The 12,390-nt window shown below is 44.8% G+C and overlaps 1 protein-coding gene across 1 annotated transcript in view; it reads left to right on the top strand.

Moving 5' to 3' along the window:
* The window catches only part of LOC138588617 (serine/threonine-protein kinase 32C-like), a 91,298-nt gene that overhangs the window by 53,989 nt on the left and 24,919 nt on the right, over positions 1–12,390 (top strand). The window contains exon 3 of the mRNA XM_069658839.1: positions 4,818–4,969. Within this exon, the coding sequence (XP_069514940.1) occupies positions 4,818–4,969 (152 nt within the window). The remainder of the gene's footprint in view (positions 1–4,817; positions 4,970–12,390) is intronic.

Here is a 12,390-nt window from a genome sequence, read left to right as displayed (position 1 = left end):
TGATCTCCAATGGATAGCATGCCATCTAAGTTAGTTCCAAGGCCAGTAAGAGACACTTGCTCCATCAGTTTAGGCCTGGTACATGGGCACTGCGTGTACCTTCACCAAGCACAAGAGTTTGTTCCCACATTAGCGAGGTGAAACCTACGACCACCGAGCAGCAGAGATTAGATTTGTTATTCTGACATGTGATCTTGTTGTCTCGCTCTCTCCCTGACATGTCACACTATCCATGTCCTCCCTTTCACCCCACTGCTCAGCCAACTACAATACTCCCACAGACACCTGTGGGACACCTCCCTCAATAAAACATAAAAATAAAACATACTCATACCTGGCGGTACACATCTTAGCAATCTGTAACAGAATTAAAAAGTATTTTAGTTAAAGCAGCTGTCTCTGACCTTCTTTGGAGAAAAGTCATTAATTAAGCCTTCAAAGCTCCCGGAGGAGTCGGCCATGTGTGACAGCATGTTCAGGCGTCTCTGTGTCATCTTTGTCCTCAGTTCATTTTTAATCCGGGTCACTCGTGAGAAGGTCGGTTCCCCCTCACAGTAGCTGACAGAAAGCGTCAGATACAGTCGTAATCAAAGCGCCATCTTCAGCGGTTTTCCTTTCTTTCTTTAGTTTGCGTTTTGCCGACCCGCTGAGCGGACGTTCCTCCTTTTTCAAAAAGTTATTTTGATCGCGAAATAGAAAGTTAATGTACCTCTCTACCTTCATCACTACGTTCACTTACATCTGTGGAATTTAAAAAAACAAACATTCAAACTGTTTTATTCACCAACATTGTCAACACCAAATATCTTTATTTTCAAAACAAAAATATTTGACATATAAAATGATCTTCATTCTTCAGATCAATGATTCGCAACGCAAAAAAACTCGTTTAGTGTCTTATCAGGAGATTATTTCAAGAAACAAAACACACACAACTACTGTACCAATGAATGTTAGCATTCGGAAGCTAATGTTTGCTCAATGCCAAAACTGAGCTGTCAAAAAGGAAACGTGGATAGAGAAATTGTTAATCTCTCCAGCTCAGATTAAAAGACACACACAGCAGATACCTCCTGTTATATCAGTGCTAGACGTGTGGGAGATACTGGACTGTAAAGAGAATAACATCAGATCACCTGAACCGGTTTAGCATCATAAATGCATCATTTTCTCTGCCTGTCGTCACAGCAACAAACAGCCAGTAACGATTATGTGACAATATTAATGCGTGTTCCTAAATGAGAGTGATTTATTTATGTAATCAGCACAAATGATGCACGGGAAAGAAAAAACACAATCAACAGAAAACAGTTGCGCAGGTAAACAATCACTGACAGGTGCTTTTAAAGAGGGAGAAAGACGCTCGAGACTGAACAGGTTTAGAGCTTTTTTAAAGGTCAATTTTTATTTTGTTAAACAAAAAGAAAAAAAACAATTGTTTGGAAGGATTGCAAAGCTCTTCAGTTGTTAAGACTATACTTATTATACATTTAAATAACTTTAATGAACTTAAAGTGCAGCTGTATGAAAATAGTTGCCTCTCTATCAGCAGAGACTGAATGTTAAATGACTCTGATGAGGATCAGCACTTCCCTTTGTTCTTCACTACATCCTTACACTTATGAAGGAGGAAACATGATGAGTTTCAGTGGAAGTGACAGAAGTGGAAAGAATCTGAGGTTGGAAGAGATCCAGGCAGAGGGAACAGGAGAGGCAGACCTGGCGCTCACCGAGCTGTGTGAGCTGCAGGGAAAAACCACCAGCACAATTAAAAAAATGGTGTTTTACACAGTGATGGATTTCCTCCTGTCACCACCCACAAACTGTCTAGTTTAACACCTTACTTCCTTTAGTGTTCACTCTTAAAACATCTTTCTTTATTACATTTAATCAAAGAGGAAAATCCACCAGAACAAAGAGAATCTGTTAGAAATCCTTCATCACATGCGGAAATGTTGAGCTGAGACCACAGACTGTTTATAAAGATGGCTGAAATGAGAGCTCCCTGATCATGAAGCCAAACCCTCTCTATCGCCCCCTGCTGACTGGCTGCAGTATAGCTCATAAAGCCCGCCTCCTCCATGTTAACAGATGGGACAACATGGTTTCTGTCATTATAGTTAGTTCTTATCATGCTGATTTATGTCCAATTGTTCATTTTTCTGACAAGTTTATTTTTAATTAGTTATTTGATCCTATAAAAAGGGGGTGTGGCCTCATGATTGGCAGCTCTGTTGACAAATGGGGCTCCTGCAGCGTTCTGTTCCCGAGTAGCAGAGTAGAGGAGGAACGGCGAGAGGAAACGTAACTAACACGAACAATACAGTCATTGAACTTTCCATAAGCGTGAATATCTGCTTCAGACCGACTCAAGAAGCTGTTCTGCTGCAGACTGAGCCCACCTGAGGGCTCCAACACGGCAAGGACACAAGGTAAAGGTGTGTGTCGGGTAGAGGAAGGGGCGAGAGGTCAATACCGCGGCTCCACCAGCCGATCTCTACTGCACACACTCTGGTTACAAACGAGCAAGATGGCAGCGCTCGCTCCGGTGTGTCGTGCATCTTTATATAAAGTCACTGTCTGGAACAGGTGTTTCCTGCGTTGCATGAGGGCCGGGATGCAGCGTTCAGCAGCCATCTGTCCGGCTCACTCTGTAATGAGGAGACCTGTTCCTTGGTGGACAATTCAATCCAGATGAAATCTTGTGTCTGACAGAACCAGCAGGGGAACGTTTAGCTCTTAATGTTCACGGGACGGTCCAACATTCACTCTGAGACTCTTTTTAGGGCCAAGCAGCTGCTTTAAAATTGTTCCTAAAGTGTTTGACAGTGAATGATGATGTGAACTTTGTGTCTCCAGTGAGTGTTTCTCATCCACTCTGTTTACCTGCAGCAGACTGTGGGGAGAAATGACAGTAAGGAGGAAAATCAGAGTGCTTTTACATGCAGGTGGTCAGTAATCAGATTCCACTCCGACCCCCTACAGAAGCTTTGAACCAAGGATGGTACATTTTAAGTGTATTACAAGGATGAGTAATGATGTTTCCCGCTGCCCTGCTGCCACTGCGCTCTGTTTTTCAGGCTGAAGTCTCTGTCACGCTGAAGCAGAGCTTTAATGATCCACGAAAACATAAACAAGACAAAGAAATCAGCAAGTCTGGCTCTGTTCACCAGATTTCTCTTCGCCCTGTGAAGGAGTGCAGGGTTCTTTTTTATACCATAATGGGACTGAATGCTGCTTATTTTGAGACATGTGCCTCTTATTTTTCTTTATTTCATGTAACCTTTATAACACAGGTTGTCCTATTGTCTCATTCTAAAGGGAGATTTGTCCAAGACCACGTTACAGCAGCGGAAAAACACTGACCATCATTCTGCACACGACAAAGTAGGACTGAAATCACAAAAACAGACGGACAACAGTGGAGCAAACCCCCACAGATTCTCTCTCCAAAAAACAATGTAGGAGGTCTGTTTGCAAAGGGTTAAATCGAACCTCCACACAGGCCATTCTCTATTTACAGCATACTTGTGTCTGCATCCCTGGTTAAGGAAATAATGACCAGGATATTTTTATGCACCTCGTTAGTCATTTAGAATCTGAAGCGTCTGTAATGTCCTCCCTCAGGCTCAATTCAGCATTTTTCTGTCCGTGTCGAGCGTTGGTGGCATCCCTGCTCATGCAAATGTGCACTCGGCACCCCCTTTGAGTCTGCTGCAAGGCCACATTTAAGGATTATATCTTAAACACAAGACACCCAGAACAAATGGTACACAGAATGCAAGCAGAGCTATGGGTTGCTGTTTTTATTCCTCCTCTCCACACCGGCCGTAAAGCTTCATGTTGCTCACCAATTACTCTCTCAGTGTAAATCCTGCTGATGAGTTCTGTATTAAAATAATCTAAACCTTTATTAAACTGTCTCCAACACATTTCCATCCACCGTTTATAGATGCAAAACTGTCTGTTCTCAAAGGGGTTTCCAGTATTTTTTAAACCAAGATGCTCTTTTTACAGATTTTGGGTCTGAATGAGGAGAAGTGTGTGAACGTCTCCAGTAGATGTTTATCCTGGCGCAGTGAAACAGGCTTTAATGGCTGCAACATAATCCTTGATGGATCAAAGTGCGTCCACTAAAAGTTCTTGTTGTTTCCACTGACAGGCTCAGATTGTTATTCTAAGTTTGTGACAACATCACAGAAAGGATCTACCTATTTGTCATTTAGACCCCAAAAGTTTTAACACATTCATTTACAAAAGCTCAAAAAGAATGAGTAAATACAATCAGCCATGCAGAACAGGATCCACAGCAGACCCATGATCTGTTCAATGACTGTGGTCGGTCTTTAATGTCACTGTAATGACTCTGACCTCTCCGGAGTCTCGTCCTGCTTCTGACCTTTCACAGACACTTCCTCACAAACCCTCCAAACTCATAAATAAATAATCAGGTGATTTGTTAGGAAGTGGTTTCTCCCACAAACTTCTGTAAAGTTCATTAGAGCTCCTGAGCGTGTCGGTGCAGAGGATCCGTCCTGACGGGGGCATTAATCAGCGGAGAGACGCTGTGGGCTGCTTTCAAATCATGTTTGATGTACAAGGCCGCGGTGTGGAGCCGAAAGTTGGCTCCGACACCTCAGCAGTGATGTGTCCCTGCCAACAAGGGTCTGCATTTAGATCTGTGTTCATTTAAGCGTGTTTATGTTGTTAGTTTACAGATTCACATGCAGGTTGTGTCTGCAGACCGTCTAAATATGAGTTTATCCTGTCCTAAATACTCTCTTCCCCTCTCTCCCTGTGCTGTTTCCTCTCTGCAGGTATGCATCGTGCAAAAGAGGGACACGGAGAAGATGTACGCCATGAAGTACATGAACAAGCAGCAGTGCATCGAGAGAGATGAGGTCCGAAACGTCTTTAGAGAGCTTGAGATCCTTCAGGAAATTGAACATGTTTTTTTAGTAAATCTCTGGTGACTATCCTGTTTTTACACTTTCAGTGTGGTCTGCGCTGCGTGTGTCGCCTGCCTGCTTTGTCTGTCTGTGAGAGCATGCTCACTCTAAAGTCTGCTGCCCTAAAATAGATGTTCTCTGTGAACACTGTGTTGCATGCACTTTACTTTTTAAGCATTTGGCACTAAGTGCAAAAAAGTTCCATTAAGTCTCGGGACAAATCTTCCTCCTGAACCAACAGCATGAAGTTAAGAAACAATTAACAGGAGATATTTTGGGATATTAATTTTGACTGAAGCACACTTTTGATAATTACTGCGGTTTGAATGACCTCACTCTTCCCCTGAGTCTGAGATATGTGGGTGAACTGAGGCTGCTTTCATTATTCAACGCTCATCTCCGAGCGGGACGCGACTCTAAATGTAATTGGGGACCTGGCACGGCATTCACGGCGTATTTCACACAGCACTCTCCTCTGTAAGGGGAACGGTGCAGCACGTGCGAGCAGGATATTCTGTGTTCACGGATCTCACGGTGGACGGATGGTGTGCAGATAGCGAGCCGTGTCCTGGGCTCATCCTGTCACCAACTTGTGAATGATTTAATCTGCAGGATATTTTCGCCTGCAGGAGAAGCCGCTCGCCTCGAACAAACTGAGGGCATTTTAATGAGCGTACAGTCGTCGGCCTGAGTGTTTTTTTAGACTTTAATTCCCTGCAGGAGAGAACGGCTGCCAAAGCCTTCTGTGTTCTAGTTTTCCATGTGCTGCTCTCTCGCTCGCTTTCGTACTTTGCATCCGATCAGATGCCCATTAGTGAAGAAAAGTGTATCATTGAAGCTACGTGGGAATGAGGCGTTTCACACTTCACACCTCCTCCCTCTGCTCTCACAGAGACGCTTCAGAGGGTCTGTCCGTCTCACAGGGAGCAGATAGACATCAGAAGTTGTAGCTGTCACACACTCAGCAGTTTCTTCTTAGTTACTCTTTAAAATCAGCTCTCTGCAGAAGTGTTCACCACACGTGGATCTGATGCTGGATTTCAAAGAGACCTACAAAGCAGACATCTGTTGGATGCTCAAATTAACCTGAAGGCGGTGGTGGAGCCTATCCCAGCTGTCATTGGGCGAGAGGCGGGGTTACACCTGGACAGGTCACCTGTCAATTACAGGGCTGACACACAGAGACAGACAACCTTTCACACTCGCACCTACGGGCGATTTAGAGTCACCAATGAACCTAACGAGCATGTCTTTGGACTGTGGGAGGAAGCCGGAGTACCCGGAGGGAACCCACGCATGCAGCGTGGACATCACAACTCTGATGGTTGCTGCATCAGGGAGTGAAAAACAGACAAAAGCCTGATACTGAAACTGTCAGAAGGTCTGACATGACGATAACGCGACAAAAAGGTGTTAAAGTGGTTTCAAACGTGGCTGCTTTGGAGTTGTGTTGTGATGTTTCTGCCCGCTGTGTGATGGTGTCTGAATGCAGCTGTGCGGTGAGCACGTGCAGACCCTGAACTTTGGCAGCTGTGTTGATGTTTCTAATGTTAGAATCAGCAGTCTGCTCCATTCAAAGCCCCCAGAGAGAGTTAATAAGTCTGCTCCAGAATACCAGATCACGGTGTCCTGCTGTGCAGACCTGCAGTCAGAAACTGACCGAATCAGATAAATGATTCTCTGAAGACTTCTTTGTGTTTAAGAATCGAGGAAACTTTCCCCCTCCCTCCTCCAGCTGCAGAGAGAGAACAGAGAGACGTAAAGGAATCACTTTATATCCTGAGTTTGTTGTTTCTGCCCCACTTTACTCAGACTCTCTGAGAGCGCCTGTGCCTGACAGCAGCGTTATGTTGCACCTGTATGCATCTCATCACCTGTCTGCTTCATTTAGCTGCTGCGTGAGACGGCATCTCAGCCGCGCAGGTAATGAGACAGGACTGATGAGGACTCTGCTTCATCTTCCCCTCGTCTCCCTCGCTGTACAACAACGAGTCCTAATTGGTTCAGTGCGTGGGTATGCTGTTTAACCGAGTCCCTGTAGATCAGGCTGCCGCAGCTTCCATGGGCTCCTCAAACAGAGCGTTACACTCTCTGGTGCATGACAGTATTAATGCTCGTGTGATGGAGCAGCCGTGTTTTTAGGGAGCGCCTGTTCTAGAAAAACAAACAAAAAAGATGCAAGTCACGGGAAACGCCCGCTTTGATAGGAGTGTTTTTATCGATGCAGCTCCGGGAGGAAGGCAGACAGACAGGCTGAGAGACAGACAAGCAGACAGACAGGCAGAGAGAAGGCAGGAAAACACCAAACAGATGTGAGAGGAAGTAATGATTCCTGCCATCACAGAGAGGAGGCAGCACGAGACGGAGCAGAGGAAGAACTCAGAATTGATTTGTTTTGTCAAGAAAGAACAGAACAGACGAAGAGGATTTGTTTTCCTGCAGCTCTTACCTCCACACACACACACACACACACACACACACACACACACACACACACACACACACACACACACACACACACTCGAAGCTGCTTTCATTGACACATCCTGAGTTGTGCTGTTGAGCGGCTCTGTCCAAGAGCTTCACAGGAAATTCATTAGGAAGAAACGTTGTGAAAGCCCACAGCGAATCCCAGCAGCGCGCTAAAGGCGGCCTTAAGCTGGGCGGATGTCAAGTTGTGCAGGCCTCAGTAATTGCAGCGACCGTTCCCTCACTGCTGCACAGATATGATGTGTGGGAGTCGGGGCTGCGCTGAATGGATTACCTTGGAGGAGGAAAATATTAACTATCATCTGCTGCACACAGAAAATCCACACAGAGCTGTGTGAGGATTTGTGACACATGAGAAGACGCTGACTTCTTCTTTCCCTCGCGTGTGTTTGAAACCTCAGAGAGCAGAGGTCGCCGGCCCCGCCCAGAAGCAGAGGACAGCCAGCGGAGTTTGATCCCTGCTTTATGGAGGGCGGTGCTTCATTATGAAGCAAAGTTTGGCCTGAAGCGTTACATCACAACAGATCTGTCTCTAACAGCAGCAAACGCAGCAGTAAACCATGAGCAGACGGACTCTGAGGGGAGCTCGGGTCAGCCGTCCTCACAGAGTTTTAAACGCAGCCCCTCGGGATCGTCTTAAAGGATTTTAAAGGTTTCTAAACCCAAACAGGGTGAGTCATCTGGAGGAGCGGCACACTGCTCACTGTCCATCCCGCCATCAGAGGCAGGAAGCGAGCGGGCAGAGGAGTGCTGAGGATGGATGCTCCGTGTGCAGCCTCCATTAGGAATATTGATTTCAGGCCTGGATGGAACGAGGCCTTTGGAGACTGTGGAACAAATTAGCCTCTGCACCCCCCCCGTCAGCAGATATTACGAGGCCTGTGAGGGGGCTCAGCCTTAAATCATCCTCATCAAACCAAACATCACTTCCAAAATCTTCCTCAGAGCTCGCCAGCTCGGGTCGACCGGCCCTCTCTCAGAGAGAGGCTGTCTGATCTGCACTGAGAGGCTGCTGGAAGCAAAGGCTGGACTTCAACAGGCTGCACCAGAGCATGTGACAGGAGAGGGACGGCACAGTGATACAGCTGTGTGACAGTACAAACATGGTCGACATAACAACATAAAAATCAAACTCAAAAAAACATTTACTGTCACAACAGTGTCATGTAAGACCCTGAAACAACATGTGACGTGATGTGGTATCAAAACAACGTTTTTATGGAGTCAAAAACTGAGACAAAGATTGAAACACGCTCGAGTTTGTTTTAAGGGCGAACGTGACCATAAAGAAAATTAAAGAATGATCTTTCTGTCAGAAGGCCTCAGGAGAGCGCAGAGCAAATGAGCATCGTTAAAGATTCAGCTTTATTGACCCGGTATGTGTGCACGTACGAGGAGATGTATGTGGATGAATGACAATGGAGTTGACTTGACAAAATACATATTTTAAGTAATAATAATATTATATGAAACAACAGCACTTTTAAACAGTAGTGCCATCGTTAGGAGTGCAAAGGGTGCTGAAAGATCAATATGATAAAGTAGTTTAGAACAGGGAGGATTCAGTCCATCCAGGACTTCACAGCGTCCTCAGTGATTGCTGATTTCACAGCTGCTTTTTAAAGTTGCCACACATAACCTGTGTCCCAATCCACGGGCTGCAGCCTTCGAAGGAAGCGGTCCACGGAGGAGGCTCCAGTCATAGCCTGCGTAGACCATTAAAGCCGAACTGAAATGAGACGGTCTGGTCTAGCCTTGCGTCATCAAACGACGCTCTTGTCTTCTAGCAACAGGTAGTTAGTGGGCTAACTACCTAGCATAATTAACGTCACGTAAGGTAACCTATTATTAATATTAAAGATAATTTGTTTCAAGGGCCCTTTAGTTTTCTTAAACATGTGTCACACGAGCTATTCGATTGAGTTGAAACCAAAAACTTTTACATTTTAAAGTGTATTCTTCGGCCGTTTAAAAGTCTGCCATCTCGTTTGAATTGCCGCGCAATGAATCTCGGGATGCGTTGGGCAGCGAAGGACGCACCCGATGAATCCGTCGTGGCCCAGGAAACGGAGGACATCAAGTCTCGAAGACATTCGAGTCAAGACATCAAATAAAATGTGTAAAAACTAAATGAAACTGAAGTGCAGTGACTCAGTGAAGTGCACATTCAGTGCTATTCATACGTGCAAAGGAGAATCTACACATTATCACATTTACGCTGCATCCTCGTTACTCTTCTGCTGCAGGGGATTACTGTCTCACTGTATGATGACTATTTCAGACCAGCGCAGACACACATCAGTAACAGAGACTCTGGTTGGTGGAAAGTTAGAAACACAGTCTCTGATTGGTCATTAGACTCAACGCAAGGCATCAGGAAGTGGCTAAGTGGAGGGCTAACAGTTTTCTACATGTGGATAAATGATCACAAGACATCCAGTGTTGGATTAGTTATTATAAATTTACTGTGCAGTGAATATGCGCGATCACAACATCTTAAAGAACTGTGACGTGTTGTTGCATCAGTCCTTCGCTTGGTTTTTGAATCCCTGACAAAGTCTTTTGTTACCTAAACATGTTTTGTCAGACATGAAGATAGAAAAAATAAAGGCATGTAGAGAGTTTGAAAAGATCTTTTTGATGCTTAGGAAGACTGTGGAACAAATAACCTCTACTTAAACCATCTTCATAAAAAGTGCGGATCATTTCCAAAAGCATGCCTCTAATAAAGTATCAGGAATCCAGGGCTGAGGCTGCCCTGGAAGTTCAGCCTCGAATCGGCCCCTCGCACTACTTGTAAAGAACTTTTTGTAGGACGTGCGGAGTGCACCTTGTGAAAGCAGGACAGAGGAGGTGATGTGTCTTAAGGCGGTCGGCTGAAGGCCTCTGAGAGGAGATGCAGCGTTCACTCACGCCATTCCTGCAGGAATCCTCTGAGGAGCGAGCGAGAGTCGTGTGATTGAGTCACGCAGCCGTTCACACCTCTATCACCAACTTTATGTAGGACAGGGAAACTTTGCAGACCGACTCGAGCATCACAAGCTCTTGTTTCTCCTCTTCACTGTCCCTGTATCTCCCTCTCCTCCCTGCCTCCCTGGGCTCGTTTGTCATCATGGCCTGATTATTTCCGCCTGCTCCTCCTTCCAGCCGGCCAGCCCTCCTCTCTCAGATCCTGTGACTGTCGCAGCCTCGGCCCGTCCTCTCCTCACGGCCTCCTCCTAGTTTTGGACAGAAACAGCTCTCCCATGATCCCAGATTACCGCCGGGCATTCCCTCACACCCACTTCTCATCTGTGCTGGCTGTAAAGCAGCATTTTACAGTGTGAAGAGCGGTTAAAAGAACGGGTTTGACAGTTAATAAAAAGGCTGCAGAATGAAAGATGCTGCTCATAGTGACACTGGATATACACTTGGCTGTACGTTCAGCTCTTTTCAAGCATGTGCCAATGAAAAATAATCTGATACACCGTCTGTATCCTCCTGCTCAGCACCTAACAGACAGGCTGAGTCACTGACTGACTGACTATAACCAATGAACGCAGGTTTAAGGTTAACTCTGCTTTCCTCCATGGATTACAATCATTATTGTTAGAACAGCATCTTAGGCCAGTTAATTTCACATTTAACACTAATCTCTATAAACGATGTTATTAAAAGATAAGAACGAACTTTATTAATACCAGAGGAAATCAAAGAGCCAGATTGTTCCAAGATTACAGTAGAAAATAAGAACAACTCGATTACAAGTGAAATCTGAAATGTAACATTGGTTCAATAGACACAGAAAAACAACAGAAGTATGTAACGCTATTTACAGAACTAAACTAAGTAGAAAAGTAGCTATGCCAACTACACTGACTGTAAAATATCGGCATTTGAATACAGAACTTGATCATAACAGGTCTGGTGTCCTTTTGTAGTAGGAGTGACCAATCACGTTTGAGCAAGCTTTGGTAGTATGCAGGAAAACAGTTCACCTCATCATCGCCTGAAGTGTGTCCTGGACCCATCTGACGACAATTTAGCCTTTTATTAATATTAATTAATAAACAAATATCTGCACATCGTCTCTCCTTTAAACTCTGATGTCCTCGACGGATAGTAAAGTATGACCAGCACACGGAGGAGGAGGTGTTGGCCCAGATATTGTTTATCAGAGATCCAGATCTCCACTGGACGCTCTGAAATATTGGCCATTGGTACTTTCTAACTTTAACCAGTTCTCCTCAGAGCTACTTCCTGGATCCAGCAAACATGTACCAGAATCAGCTTTAATATTTCCATGACTGACACAGAGGACCGGATGTTTTAAACATTTTCCCATCGGTAAATAACCTGAGTTACAGATCACACCAGACATTTTACTAAATATGATGTTGCTTATGTCTGTAGAACACCAACGCTGCATTCACACTGACTCCTGCCAATGGTTGATGGCAAACTAGATTTCATCTTAATAAGAATATGATAAAATAAGGTGACAAGAAGGCAACAGGAAACATGGGAGGTCTTAAAATGAGAAACTAAAAATATTTCCACCTTGGTATTCCACTGAACTTTGTGTTTTATTGTAAGAAGTCTTATTTCTGTATGCCTTCACACAATTTAACAGCGACTACGCAGCAGGCCTACTGGAAAATGGGGATGTCTGTTCTAAACATTTGTTCCAAGACCACCAAGACAAGACCTAAACTTTTTAAATATGTCTATTCCCAACATATACTATCTCCTCTAAGAAGATCTGAGCTCCAGCATCTGAATTTATTGCTTCCTTACCTTGAGCAACAAGGTGAGACGTACGGACACCTGAAGAGAGATTGTGCATGAAAAAGTGATGGAGTGATGCCAGAAAACTGATGGATTCATGTCTTTCCACAGAAATGTCCTTTAACCAAGTCTTTCCGTGTTCAGCCAGCCTCCCTCTCCACTCCCAGACAGCAGAAGATTTCTT

Source organism: Semicossyphus pulcher, unplaced genomic scaffold (assembly GCF_022749685.1).
Source record: "Semicossyphus pulcher isolate SPU_LCO1_2020_fin unplaced genomic scaffold, fSemPul1.0.p SCAF_12, whole genome shotgun sequence".
NCBI classification, from domain to species: domain Eukaryota; kingdom Metazoa; phylum Chordata; class Actinopteri; order Labriformes; family Labridae; genus Semicossyphus; species Semicossyphus pulcher.
The sequence above is the reverse complement of the archived record's forward strand: the minus strand, read 5'-3'. Positions and strand labels throughout refer to the sequence as shown.